This window comes from Macaca mulatta, chromosome X (genome assembly GCF_049350105.2).
Source record: "Macaca mulatta isolate MMU2019108-1 chromosome X, T2T-MMU8v2.0, whole genome shotgun sequence".
Classification (NCBI taxonomy): domain Eukaryota; kingdom Metazoa; phylum Chordata; class Mammalia; order Primates; family Cercopithecidae; genus Macaca; species Macaca mulatta.
Genome location: NC_133426.1, coordinates 45112739 through 45125973, shown reverse-complemented (window position 1 = coordinate 45125973; position 13235 = coordinate 45112739). Strand labels below are relative to the sequence as shown.

General features: G+C 49.7%; 1 protein-coding gene across 3 annotated transcripts in view; it reads left to right on the top strand.

Moving 5' to 3' along the window:
* The window catches only part of DIPK2B (divergent protein kinase domain 2B), a 54851-nt gene extending 44902 nt beyond the window's left edge, over window positions 1-9949 (top strand). Inside the window, exons 3-5 of one of the 3 annotated variants that reach the window (XM_077989576.1) lie at window positions 189-362; window positions 4122-4336; window positions 6379-9949. In XM_077989576.1, coding sequence (XP_077845702.1) covers window positions 189-362; window positions 4122-4336; window positions 6379-6715 — 726 coding nt within the window. In that variant the 3' untranslated portion in view covers window positions 6716-9949. Of the gene's footprint in view, window positions 1-188; window positions 363-4121; window positions 4411-6374 lie in introns of all 3 variants that reach the window. The other 2 variants (XM_001098371.5, XM_077989577.1) reach the window with 2 other exon arrangements.
* The last annotated feature ends 3286 nt before the right edge of the window (window positions 9950-13235 follow it).

Sequence of the window (13235 nt, the reverse complement as noted above, 5' to 3'; positions counted from 1 at the left end):
GCTACCCAACACCTCCCACCCCGCAACTCCCACCCCTGTAGGTCGTTCCCCCACGCCTCACCTGGCCCCCCAACCTCAAGGTCTCCCTCACCCCCAACACAGGGTCTGCCCATTCCCCCTCCTGCTAATCCCCCACAAGAGCTTAGCATCCCTCTGTCTTCTCCCACCTCTCTCCCACTTGCGCGTAGGGCCTGGCCAGTCCGCTCCTGCGCTGCCCTTCGCAGCGACTCCTGGATCGCGTGGTCAGGCGCTATGCAGAGGTGGCCGACGCTGGCAGCATCTTCATGGACCATTTCACAGACCGCGACAAGCTGCGCCTGCTCTACACGCTGGCTGTCAACTCACACCCCATCCTCCTACAGGTACGCAAGGACCTGGCAAGCCCTCTAGGTTGGGGGTCAATCTTGGACTTGCAGAAACCGCCCTGGATTGAGCTCTCTCCCTCCTTTTACTGCCTGTCTTGGGGCCACTAGCCCGTGTTAGGTCCTTTCTGGCATGTGTTGGCTTCTGCAGTGTGAAAGTGCTGTGGCTGCTGTAGAGGAAACAGGTGTGGGAGCCCAGAGCTGGGAGGCGGATGGGGATAGGGGGGAACAGTAGCCACCTTCACTGCCTGAGCAGCCCTGAAGGGCTTTTGTGAAGGAGGCCAACTTTGACCTGTGCCTCAAAGATCAATCAGATGGGATCAAGCTCAGGAAGTGGAGAAATAGCCAAGGAATGACCCACCCAGAGATGTACCTTGCAGCTATGCTTGGAAAGGAGGGGGGGAGAAAAAGGAAGTAACTCCTACATGTCCATACACAGGGGAATGGTCAAATAAATGAAGATGCATTAAGGGCCTGGAGATACACTGGTCAACCAGACAAGTATGGTGTCTCCTGCCTTCATGCAGCTTCCAGTCCAGTGGTAGAGACAGACACTTAACATGGAAACAAACACCCATAAAATATGTGGAGCCCAATCACTCCAACTGACCCCTGACCTCAAGGGTAAGGACACAGGGGTCACATCATGGACACAAAGGGAACTAGAAAGTGGGGGAAAGGAGGTGGAAAAGGAAGGGGAGTAGAGAGAGAAAGAGGGAAGAAGAGGAAGGAGAGGAGGAGAAGGAGGAAGAAGAGGACTAAGAAAAGGAAGAGGAAGGAAGGTGGGAGAGGAGGAGAGGGAAAGGAAGGAGGAAAGAGAAGGAAGAGGAGGGGGGAAAGGCGCAGGTAGAGGAGGAAGAAGCCACAGCAAAGACAGTTAATAAACACTGGCCAAAGGGATGATGACTGAACACATAATAACAGTTCTCATTTACTCAGTCACCTGCATTGTGCTGAAGGTTTGACATCATCTCATTTAGCGCTCACAGCCACCCCCTGAGAATATTATTATTGTCCCCTTTTCCAGATGAGATTCAGTGGAGTCCTGAGATGTGAAGTGACTCGGCCCAAGTCACTTTTAGCCAACATCAGCAATAGAACCCAAATGCAGAGCCATCTGCCCTCAGAGTGTGGCCCTCAGAGGCCACACTCTTCCCGCTAAAACCTGCCTGGCGACATTGGCCTTTGAAATACTAGAGAAGGAAAAGGAATTGCCAGTTGTCCTGCACTCTCACAGATCTTTTCTCCCAGACTTTGGCTACTTCTAGGCCTGGCTCCTGAGAGGCGTGGGATGAGAGCATGGGGCTGGGACTCAGCCCTGGGCTCTGCCCAGGAAGGGCAAGGCATGGAACCCAGGAATGGCGATGTGGCCGCACCTGTAGACAACAGTAGGCCCAGGACTTCCCTCTGCGGTACATAGTAAGAAAGGTCCCCTCCGGGCCAGGTGCTGAGGCTCACACCTGTAATCCCAACACTTTGGGAGGCCAAGGCGGGTGGGTCACCTGAGGTCAGGAGTTCGAGACCAGCCTGGCCAACAAGATGAAACCCAGTTTCTACTAAAAATTACCAAAAAAAAATTAGCCAGGCACAGTGGGGTGCGCCTGTAATCCCAGCTGCTCAAGAGGCTGAGGCAGGAGAATCGCTTGAACCCGGGAGGTGGAGGTTGCAGTGAGCCAAGATGACACCACTGCACTCCAGCCTGGGCAAGAGACTCTGTCAAAAAAAAAAAAAACAAAAAAAAAACAAAACAGGTCCCCTCTAGGCAGGGGAAACTCAAATGGGCACGGGTTCTTCACAGTGCAGTTATGTGGGTTAAAATGGGCAGAGGACTGCAGAAAACCATCAGAAAAGGGGATGCCTTTATTTTTTAAAGAAGGAAAACAAGGAATAAAGTGCTGATGTAGCCATTCTAGATATAGCTGCTTCAATAAATAGTCAAGAAAAGGTTAGCCAGGATTCCTCCCCACTTTTCATCTCACAAATCCACAGGTTCGGACCTCTTTCAAGGAGGCAGAGGAGACAGGTCAGGGCTTCATGCTTCCCTAGGCCAGTTTTAGGCTGTCTGAAAGGTTCCAGTTAGTTGGGGAACATCTGTACGATGAATGTAGCTACCCCAGCCAGACAGATTCATGCATGGCTGGCAGGAGAGAGGCTTAAGGCCAGTATAGTAGTTCCCAAAACTTCAGTCACCCACAGACCACCCTTATGATTTTTGCCCTGTCCCAGAACGAGGTACCTGTACTGTTTATTTTTATTTATTTATTTATTTATTTATTTTGGAGACATAGTCTCACTCTGTCACCCAGGCTGGAATGCAGTGGCATGATCTCAGCTCACTGCAGCCTCTGCCTCCTGGGTTCAAGTGATTTTCCTGCCTCAACCTCCAGAGTAGCTGGGATTACAGGCATGCGCCACCACTCCTGGCTGATTTTTGTATTTTTAGTAGAGACAAGGTTACGCCATGTTGGCCAAGCTGGCTTCAAACTCCTGTCCTCAAGTGATCCACCCACGTCGGCCTCCCAAAGTGCTGGGATTATAGGCGTGAGCCACTGTACCCAGTTGCTGTTATTTTTAAAAATATTTTTCTTTAGTAGCCAGGCACGGAGGCACGTGCCTGAAGTCCTAGCTACTCAGGAGACTGAGGTGAGAGAATTGCTTGAGCCCAGGAGTTTGAGGCTGCAGTGAACTATGATCGTGCCACTGCACTCCAGCTTGGGCGGTAGAGCAAAACCTTGTCGCTTTAAAAAAAAAAAGTTTTGCTTTAAATCAGACTTAAGTTGATCCTCTATTATTTTTCCCATAGCCTCTTCCTAAGCAGTGATATCTGTGAAATCTCAAATAATCCTATTTTTTTCAACTGTACAACTCTTAAACATAATTTCCCTGAATCCCCGATACTATCTAAAATTGTGGCAAGTCCATTAACATTCTCATACCCTACTTGGAGGAACTCTGTTGAAATGCAGTCTACGGCCGGGTGCAGTGGCTCAAGCCTGTAATCCCAGCACTTTGGGAGGCCGAGACGGGCGGATCACGAGGTCAGGAGATCGAGACCATCCTGGCTAACACGGTGAAACCCCGTCTCTACTAAAAAAAATACAAAAAACTAGCCGGGCGAGGTGGCGGGCGCCTGTAGTCCCAGCTACTCGGGAGGCTGAGGCAGGAGAATGGTGTAAACCCAGGAGGCGGAGCTTGCAGTGAGCTGAGATCCGGCCACTGCACTCCAGCCTGGGCGACAGAGCGAGACTCCGTATCAAAAAAAAAAAGAAAGAAAGAAATTCAGTCTACTACAAAGAAATGACAGCAGCCTCCTTTTCTGAATCTTCCCATCTGTAATAGAATTAAAACATGGGGAAGAGGAGGGACGGGGCACTGCCATGTTCCCAGAGGTATAAAAAAGGTTGAGAGACTCTTCGCTGACGTGTTTTGAGATGCTGATCTTTCTGTACTTGCAGTGAGGGACAGAGATAGAGAGATGATAGATAGATAGATAGATAGATAGATAGATAGATAGATAGATAGATAGATTGATAGATAGATGATAGATAGATAGATAGATAGATAATAAATAGAGATAGGTAGATAGAGTTAGAGGTATAATAGATGATAGATAGATGATAGATGATAGATAGATAGATAGATAGATAGATAGATAGATAGATAGATAGATAGATGATAGAGATAGATGGATAGATAATAAATAGATAGAGAGCTGTCACCAGATTTTTCTCTCTAATCCTCCTCCTTCTGGCTTGGCAGATCTTCCCTGGGGCTGAGGGATGGCCGCTGCCCCAGTACCTGGGCTCCTGTGGCAGATTCCTCGTCAGCACCAGCACCAGACCGCTGCAGGAATTCTATGGTGCACCCCCAGATCAGGCAGCCGACCTTGCCTACCAGCTCCTGGGTGTCCTGGAGTCTCTGAGGAGCAACGATTTGAACTATTTCTTCTACTTCACCCATATTGATGCAGGCATGTTCGGCGTCTTTAACAACGGGCATCTGTTCATCCGGGATGCCAGTGCAGTGGGTGTCATCGACAAGCAGGAAGGTACTCAGCATGGGCCTGGCTGAACAGCTGTCAGAGGGGAAGTCAGGGTGACAGGAGCTAGGGAAGGGTGGGTCAGGGGTCACACTATTGGGCCTTTCCCATCTCCGCGTGTCACAGTGAGAGCCACTCAAGTTCAGAGAATGTTGGATTTCATGTAAAATGTCCCTCACTCCTATTTGAATTTCTACTCTAACTCCATCTCCAAAGGGGAAGTGGATTTGACCTTGTCCATGAGAAGCATTGTGCAGAGTGGCACAGCCCCCAGCTGCACCCTCCCAGGGCAGTGCTGTTGTGCAGTTGGGTCTATGTGGCCCAGGACCTGCTTTGACTCTCCTCTCTCTCTCTCTCTCTCTTTTTCTTTCTCTCTCTCTCTCTTTCTTTCACTCTCTCTTTCACTCTCTCTCTCCTCTCTCTCTCTCTCTCTCTCTCTCACACACACACACACACACACACACACACACACACACACACCTTTTGGGTCCATCTCCCTCTCAGAGTCTTTCTCATCAGATGCTTTTACCCTTTATCTAAAACTTAAATTATCAGGTTGATTTACTGGTATATTTTGCAATCCATTTTGGCACAATTGCTCTGTATAAAGTTTTCAAAGCAAAAAAGCATGGAACCGAATGAGGCAGATGACTGAATTGTGTTTCTCACTATGTGTAAAGTTTCATTCAGGGTTCTAGAACCCTTCGAACACCCTAATCTCTAATGCTCACCAAATTTTCTGAGCCCAGTAAGAGGACAAAGGATTTTTTTTCTAATTTCTGATTTTGTTTGTATGCAAAAGCTTACAAAAATAGACAAATTAAACCACACTTATTTATTTCCTGATTTGCCTTTATTAAGAAGAATCAAATCAGAAGAAATGAGGCTGATTCCAGAATATTCCGGATATGTAAATCATGAAATGTCATTCACACTACAACTCATTGAATACATATTTGGGATTACTTGTTTTTTCTCCTAACTTTGCATTTAATTTTGTTTTTCGTTTTTGTTTTTGTTTTTGAGACAGAGTCTCACTCTGTCACCCAGGCTGGAGTGCAGTCGTGCAATCTTGGCTCCCTGCAACCTCCACTTCCTGGGTTCAAGTGATTCTCCTGCCTCAGCCTCCTGAGTAGCTGGAATTACAGGCGCCTGTCACCACACCCAGTTAATTTTTGTATTTTTAGTAGAGACGGGGTTTCGCCATGTTGGCCAGGCTGTTCTCGAACTCCTGACCTCAGGTGATCTGCCCATCTCAGCCTCCCAAAGTTCTGGGATTACAGGTGTGAGCCACCGCGTTTGGCCCTCACTTTGCATTTTAAAGGCACGAATGAAACCAGTCCCAATAATTTCCTGAGTTCCCTAATTTAGTAATAATGAGAGTCTAACAATATGGATGTGATCCCTACAATTACCAGCCTAACTTCTGGTAGGGGTAAGTGGGTTTTCCGTGCCCAGGCCTCACTCTATTGTAGCAGAGTGGATTCCTTCCACGTGCTTCTCAAAAGGAGCCTCTGTGTCCCTGAGTCCTAAATCTCCTGGTGACAGGGGAATGCCAGGAGACTGTACTAGTTCACCCAGTAATTTTTTTTTTTTTTTTTTTTTTTTTTAGATGGCGTCTCGCTCTGTTGCCCAGGCTGGAGTGCGGTGGTGCAATCTCGGCTCCCTGTGACCTCCGCCTGCCGGGTTCAATGTTTCTCCAGCCTCAGCCTCCTGAGTAGCTGGGATTACAGATGTGCGCCACCACATCCGACTAATTTTTGTATTTTTAGTAGAGACAAGGTTTCACCATATTGGCCAGGCTGGTTTAGAACTCCTGACCTCAAGTGATCTGCCCACCTCGGCCTCCCAAAGTGCTGGGATTACAGGCGTGAGCCACCGCACCCAGCATCAACCAGTAGTTCTAATTAGTGGTGCCCTCCCTCAAGGAGCCCAGGTGGCAGGGTGTATAATATTTCTCATTTCTTTTCTAGGCAGCCAAGAAGCCACCAGAGCAGGAGAGAATAAAGACATTTTTAGCTGCTTGGTTTCCGGCTGCCAGGCCCAGCTGCCCTCCTGCGAAAGTGTCTCTGAGAAGCAGAGCCTGGTGCTGGTGTGTCAGAAGTTGCTGCCTCGACTTCTCCAGGGGAGGTTCCCCTCACCAGTGCAAGACGACATAGACTCCGCTCTTGCTCAGTGTGGGGACAGCACCCGCGCAGACCCAGAAGTCCTTGGAGCCGCCAGCTGGCTGAAACACATCCTGAGGCCCCTGAGAACCTGTGACTCTAGATTTGCCTATCGTTACCCGGATTGCAAATATAACGATAAATTCTGAAGGGCTGGTGTCTAGCTGGCCTTGGGGACAACACGCTTGGCTCTCCATTCCCCCTGTCGGGTTGCTGCAAGGTTGAAAGAAGCAGCACTTCTTTAAAGATGAGAAGAAAGGCACATTTCTCAGGGACTGAGAGGGGAGTTGTGCGATACCATGTGGCTGTCTCTGCTGGCTGGGACATCCTGGCAAAGCCCGGGGTGGGCATCAGAAGAACTGGGGATGGACGCTCACTCAATGTCTTTGAGCCTCAGTTTCCTCTATTCTCCACCAGACTCTCCTGAGTGTGAAAGAAGACAGAGATGGAACCACCATTGAGCGTATATCCCAAGCATGGGTCTTGGGACACACGCTCACCACCTCCATCCCAGGTGGTTACAAAGTGTGTTCTGGAAAAGCACAGAGGCGGGGAGCATGAGAAAGAGCCGTGCAGGTCAGGAGGCTGGAGTGGAGGGAAGGCAGGGGAAAGACAGGCTTCCTGCCGCTACCACCTTAGACTCAGACAAGAGGGGTCCCCTTCCTGCTCCCTATGGCCCTGCCTCACTCCCCACACCATCACAGGATGAGGAGACTGCAGGCCATGGGGACATGCCTGCCACCGCCTACAGCCTGGTACCTGAGGCTCCATACACCTGTGCATGGAGCTTCTCATGGTGTGGGAAGAAGCCAGAGGTAAGAAGATAAGGGGGGGCCAGTGGGGGACCAATGTGTTAGCCCAAGTCCTCCAAGAATAGGTGTCAGGATAGAGTGAACGGGACAAAGATTTGTTAGGGGCAATGCTTGTGTGAAAGGAAAGTAGGAGGGAGCCGGAGAAGACTGGGAGGACCATTAAGTTGAGCCCCAGTGAAGGAGGGCCCGGCAGGAGTTTGCTAAGCTCAAAATCGAAGAAAGGTTCACTAAGACTGTCAGGGTGTCCTCAAGGCAAAGGCAACCATCAGAGGAGCCCTGTGTCTCCCACAAATAGACCCCGTTAGCATCCCTGCTGCACTCAGTGGTTGGCGGAAACAGCAAAGATAGATTTCAGAGCACAGCAGCAGGGGCCCCTGGTCAGCCCCGCTCCCTAGAGCAGGAGATCTGGAGTGGGAGAACATTCTTTTTGTAGCCACAGCTGAGGCCCTGGACCAGCTCTCTCCACACCACATGCTCCAAGTTGGGACTCTAAGGAGTCTAGGAATTTTCCTTTAAACTTGGCCTTACAGGTCACTCATCCGAAAAATATTTTTTTCAAGGTCAATCAATAGAACATACTTGATTCAACAGTTTGTTTGTTTGCTTTTGAAATATTTAGCCACATGGTATGTAGGCTTCCACGTGCTCTCTTGCCCTGGCCCCTGAAACATAAGCAGGGGGCTCTTCTCTACCTTTGCCCAGCCTCCCTGCCAGCCTTTAACCCCAGGAACCTCTCAGTCTACCTCCTCTTCTACCTCAGATTCAGGTATCTGAATCCCCTCCTTTAAAGTCAAAACAGGCTGGGCATGGTGGCTCACACCTGTAATCCCAGCATTTTGGGAGGCTGAGGCAGGTGGATTACTTGAGGTCAGGAGTTCAAGACCAGCCTGGCCAACATGGTGAAATCCCATCTCTACTAAAAAGTACAAAAATTAGCCAGGTGTGGTGGTGCGTGCCTGTAATTTCAGCTACTCGGGAGGCTGAGGCAGGATAATCGCTTGAACCCAGGAGGCAGAGGTTGCTGTCAGCCAAGATCACGCCACTGTACTCCAGCCTGGATGACAGAGCGAGACTCCGTCTCAAAATAAATAAACAAAAATAAAGTCAGAAGACCTGGCTTAACAGACCTCACTGTGCAGATAAGGAAACTGAGGCCCAGGGAGGAAGAGTGATCTGCGGAGATATTTCCAGAACCCCTGCAAGCTGAGCCCCAGTGAAGGAGAGAAGGTCCGGCAGGAGCTTGCTAAGCTCAAAATCGAAGAAAGGTTCAGCAAGGCTGTCAGGGTGTCCTCAAGGCAAAGGCAGCCATCAGAGGAGCCCTGTTGCTATTAGGAGGCTCCTGTTGCCCTCCCCTTCCGCCTCCGACTTTCACCTGTGCTACCCAATTCTGGTCCCTTCACTCCCATTCAAAAATGGACTCCAGAAAAGCCTTATTTTGTGGAGTACCTGGTTCCCTTTTGGGTTTGTCTCTTGACTGCTACAGGCACTGCCCCAGGGCAACCATGACAGTGAAGATGACTGGCCAAGCTTGTGGACTGGCCAGCAAGCTTAGGCTGCCTGAGACGCTTTGAAATGGCTGCCTTCTGGCTTGGTCTGGAGGATGAACAGCCTTCTCACCTGCACAGCCGCAGTCCCTCTCCTGCTGGCCTGACTGCAGCTGTCCTCCCAGCTGGCCACCTGACCAGAGACCAGGAGAGAGGCCACAGCCTCCAGATCCTCCAGAGTCCCATGGAGGACGAAGGCTTACCAGAGAGACCCTCTGACGCACGAGCCAGGCCCCAGCCCTTCTCCCTGCATCCAGGTGTGTTTCCACCGCAAAATGCCTCCACAGGATGCGTGACTTTGGCCCTGTGTGGGCCAGTGCGTGGTCTGAGGTAACCCTCGAATCCCTCCACCACACATCTGTCCACCTGCATGGATTCAAGGTGAGCACTTGCCCCCTTCTCTCCTCCAGACCAGTCGCCTGAAATTCTGAGCAACATTCCTTCGAAACCATCATGTAACCCTTGGTGATGCTGAGTCCAGACAGGAAATGCAGACTTGGGACCCACCTGTATCAGCAGAAAGAGACCTTGTGCCCCACTTGTCTGAGTCCCAGGATGGAGTAAAGGAGAAAACTGGCGAGCTGTCCCCTGAGGAGCTGTTGGGAGATTGGTTTTTAGTATAAATTACAATAAAATTCTGTGTAAGCTGTGATATGGTTTGGATGTTTGTTCCCTCCAAATCTCATGTTGAAATGTGATCCCCAGCGTTGGAGGTGGGGCCTGCTGGGAGGTGATTGGGTGATGAGAGAAGTTGCCTCAGGAATGACTTGGTGACCTCCCGGAGGTGATGAGTGAGTTCTCTCTGAGCTCACTCAAGATCTGGTTGCTTAAAAGAGTGTGGCACCTCCCTCCCCCACCTCTCCCACTCTCTCACTTCCGCTCTCACCGTGTGACACGCCTGCTCCCCCTTCGCCTTCCACCATGATTGGAAGCTTCCTGAGGCCCTTACCGGAAGCAGATGCCAGCCCCACACTTCCTGTACTCCCTGCAGAACCATAAACCAAAATAAAGCTCTTTTCTTTATCAATTACCCAGCCTCAGGTATTTCTTTATAGTAATACAAAAATGGCCTAATACAAGCTGGCTGCTAAGGAGAGCAGGGCAGATGTCAGGCAGGTCCTACACATGCTTAGGGGTGACTTAGAAATAGTTCCCCAGCTAGTGACTTTTCCTGGGTTCAGGAGATCACAGAGTCCTTTTCTCATACACCTTCACAACAGAGCAGATGTTCTTGTCAACATGCCTGAAGACCACAGGTCCCACTCAGCTGCCTTCACGGAACATTTCCCCCCTCCCCACAGCCACCTGCTAACCCTCCCCCACTCACCCTGTGGTGGACACGGAGCTGGGCCACCCAGCTCTCCCTTCAAGAAACAATGCTCTTCCCAGTGCAGGAGCATGGTTGACACGCAGCATTAAGCCATCAGGCCCTTCGGGCTCTGCCTCAGCCACACAGAGTGGCTTCACTAGAGGTCACACCCTTCCTAAGGCATATCTAGACCGAGTAACTAGGCATGGAGAGGTGCAAAGGCCCAGCAATTTTGGCCCATTGAGCAACAACTCTAACAGGCAATTCTCCTTCCAGAACTCCCCACCAAGCTGATCAAGACTTGCCTCACAGTTTAACGTCCCTCTGCCCATCCTGCTTCCTCTGCATTCTTTCTTTCTTTCTTTCTTTTTTTTTTTTTTTTTTTTTTTTGTGAGACAGGGTCTCACTCTGTTGCTAAGGCTGGAGTGCAGCGGCACAACCTCGGCTCACGGTAGCCTCTGCCTCCCGGGTTCAAGCGATTCTCATGCCTCAGCCTCCTGAGTAGCTGGGGTTACAGGTGTGTTACTCCCAGCTAATTTTTGTTTTTTGTTTGTTTGTTTGTTTATTTTTAAGTAGAGATGGGGTTTCAACATGTTGGCCAGGCTGGTCTCAAACTCCTGGCCTCAAGTGTTCCCCATAGCAACCAGAGCAGATGCTGGGAAAATGTTCTTGCTGAGGGTAATGACTGCGTTCTTTAGCCCTTTTCACTTGGAGTACTTCATACACCATACTGGCCTTACATGGGATAGAGTCACTTCCTCAGGAACTATGCCTTCCCTTCAATAGCCAGGAGACAGGAGAGTCAACACTCCAGTGACTTCAGGCGGAAAGAAATTACGTGTTGTGTATTCTCAGTCCCCCGGAATTTGATTCGAGGCGTTAGGGTATTTTTATGAATTATGTCAGCCATTGTCTTTAAGCCCGTAGGACACGCTACACAATTTGTGGCGCCTGGTGCAAAATGAAAGCATGAGGTCCCTTGTCCAACAATGATTAAGAATCTCAAGACAAGACAGCAGAATATTAAACCAAACTCAAGCCACCTGTGATTGCATTGGTTGCAGGTCCACAAAGCTGACCCCGGGTGCCTGTAAATACTAATTCTCCCTACTTTTGGCGTAGAGTGTTCTCAGCATTTGCTGGAGTCTCATTTGACCTCCACATCCCAGGTGAGTAGGTGTGGGACTAGCAGCAATACTTAAAATATTTAGGCTGGGCATGGTGGCTCACGCCTGTAATCCCGGCATTTTGGGAGGCTGAGACAGGAGGATCACCTGAGGTCCAGAGTTCATGACCAGCCTGGCCAACATGGCGAAGCCCTGTCTCTACTAAAAATACAAAAATTAGCCAGGCGTGGTGGCACCTGCCTGTAATCCCAGCTACTCAGGAGGCTGAGACATGAGAATTGCTGGAACCCGGGAGGCAGAGGCTACAGTGAGATCGCACCACTGCACTTCAACCTGGGTGACAGAGTGAGACTTCATCTAAAAAAAAAAAAAAATTAAAATAAAATAAAAATAACAACCACCATGGGGCAAAGGAACTGACCTATGAAGACAGGCTCCACCAGCTGCAGCCATCAGGAGAGCCAAACCACAGCCCTGCAGGCAAGATCTCCTTTTCAAACAAGGAAAGTGATTTCAGTGATTTGCACGAAATGACAATTTTTAGGTCTCCTGCTTTCCCAGTCCTCCCCTGTAGCATCTGACTTCTGCCTGTAAGTGATTCCATGAGCCTGAACATTTCTTCTGGAGTTAAAATAAATACTTTGTTGGATGTATGTTCTTTTTTGGAAAGATCTAGAGCTCTGGAATCAGACAGACCTAGTATCAAATCATGACTTTGCTGGTTACTGTGTAATCTGGGGCAGGTTACTTAGCCTTTCTGAGCCTCCCTTTACCCATCCATAAAACCTGGAGAAAAAGATTTATCCTTTCCGAGTCATTATCCTGTGTAAATAACATAACATCCCTCAAGAGCCCGGCACACACGGGAGGTCGATATTTGAAGGCAAATGTAGGGAAAGAGCAGAGGGTCTGCCCCAGCAGAAAGGCTTCCTGGCATAGCCAAGGCAAGCACAGCAGCGTCTTGGGAGGGACTCTGGTCCCTACCCCAAGCCTCTACTTCTGCTCAGAGGAGCCAGGATGCCTCAGGCTGCTACACAGTCTGACTGGGGCTATTTTTCTTCCCTCCCTCAGCCAAATTCTGGGTGGATCATGAATGGCAGCAGAGCAGCCACTAACCTTGGCTCCCCAGCCCGGCCCTCCGCCAGGCTCAGAAGGGGATCCACTTTAAGCAGGTAATGTTGGGGGCCTGAAGAAGTTCGTCCATGCTCAGTACGTGAAGAGAAACGAGGAATGCAGTTTGGCCCGTTGAAAACTCCAGCCTCACTGCCGGTTCATGATGACGTGACTTTTCTGCCCACCTTGGGGCCTGTCGCTCACATATATTGGCAGAGCTGAGCTCACGTACTCACATGCACATAAGCATACTCTCCGCTCTGTCCACACTCTTTTTTTTGAGACAGGGCTTTGTCCAGTCTGGAGTGCAGTGGTGGCACCATGAATTTTAAAAAATTCTTTAAAATTTTTTTTATAGAGGCAACGGGGTCTCACTCTATCGCCCAGGCTGGTCTCAAATTCTTGGGTTGAAGCAATCGTCTTGCCTTGGCCTCCCTAAGTATTGGAATTACAGATGTGAGCCGTAGCACCCGGCCATGTCTGCCTCTCTTGATGACATTGTTGAAAGATGGTCGTGGGCTGTGTGGGAGGGTCAACACACAGGAAGGGGCTACGGCATTTGCAGATACAATGACCCTTCAAAAAGGCAGCTTCGGTGCAGCAAACCATCATGGCACGTGTATACCTATGGAACAAACCTGCACATTCTGCACATGTATCCCAGAACTTAAAGTATAATTAAAAAAAAAAAAAGGCAACTTAGGCCAGGCATGGTGGCTCACACCCATAATCCTAGCACTTTGGGAGTCCATGGCAGGAGAATC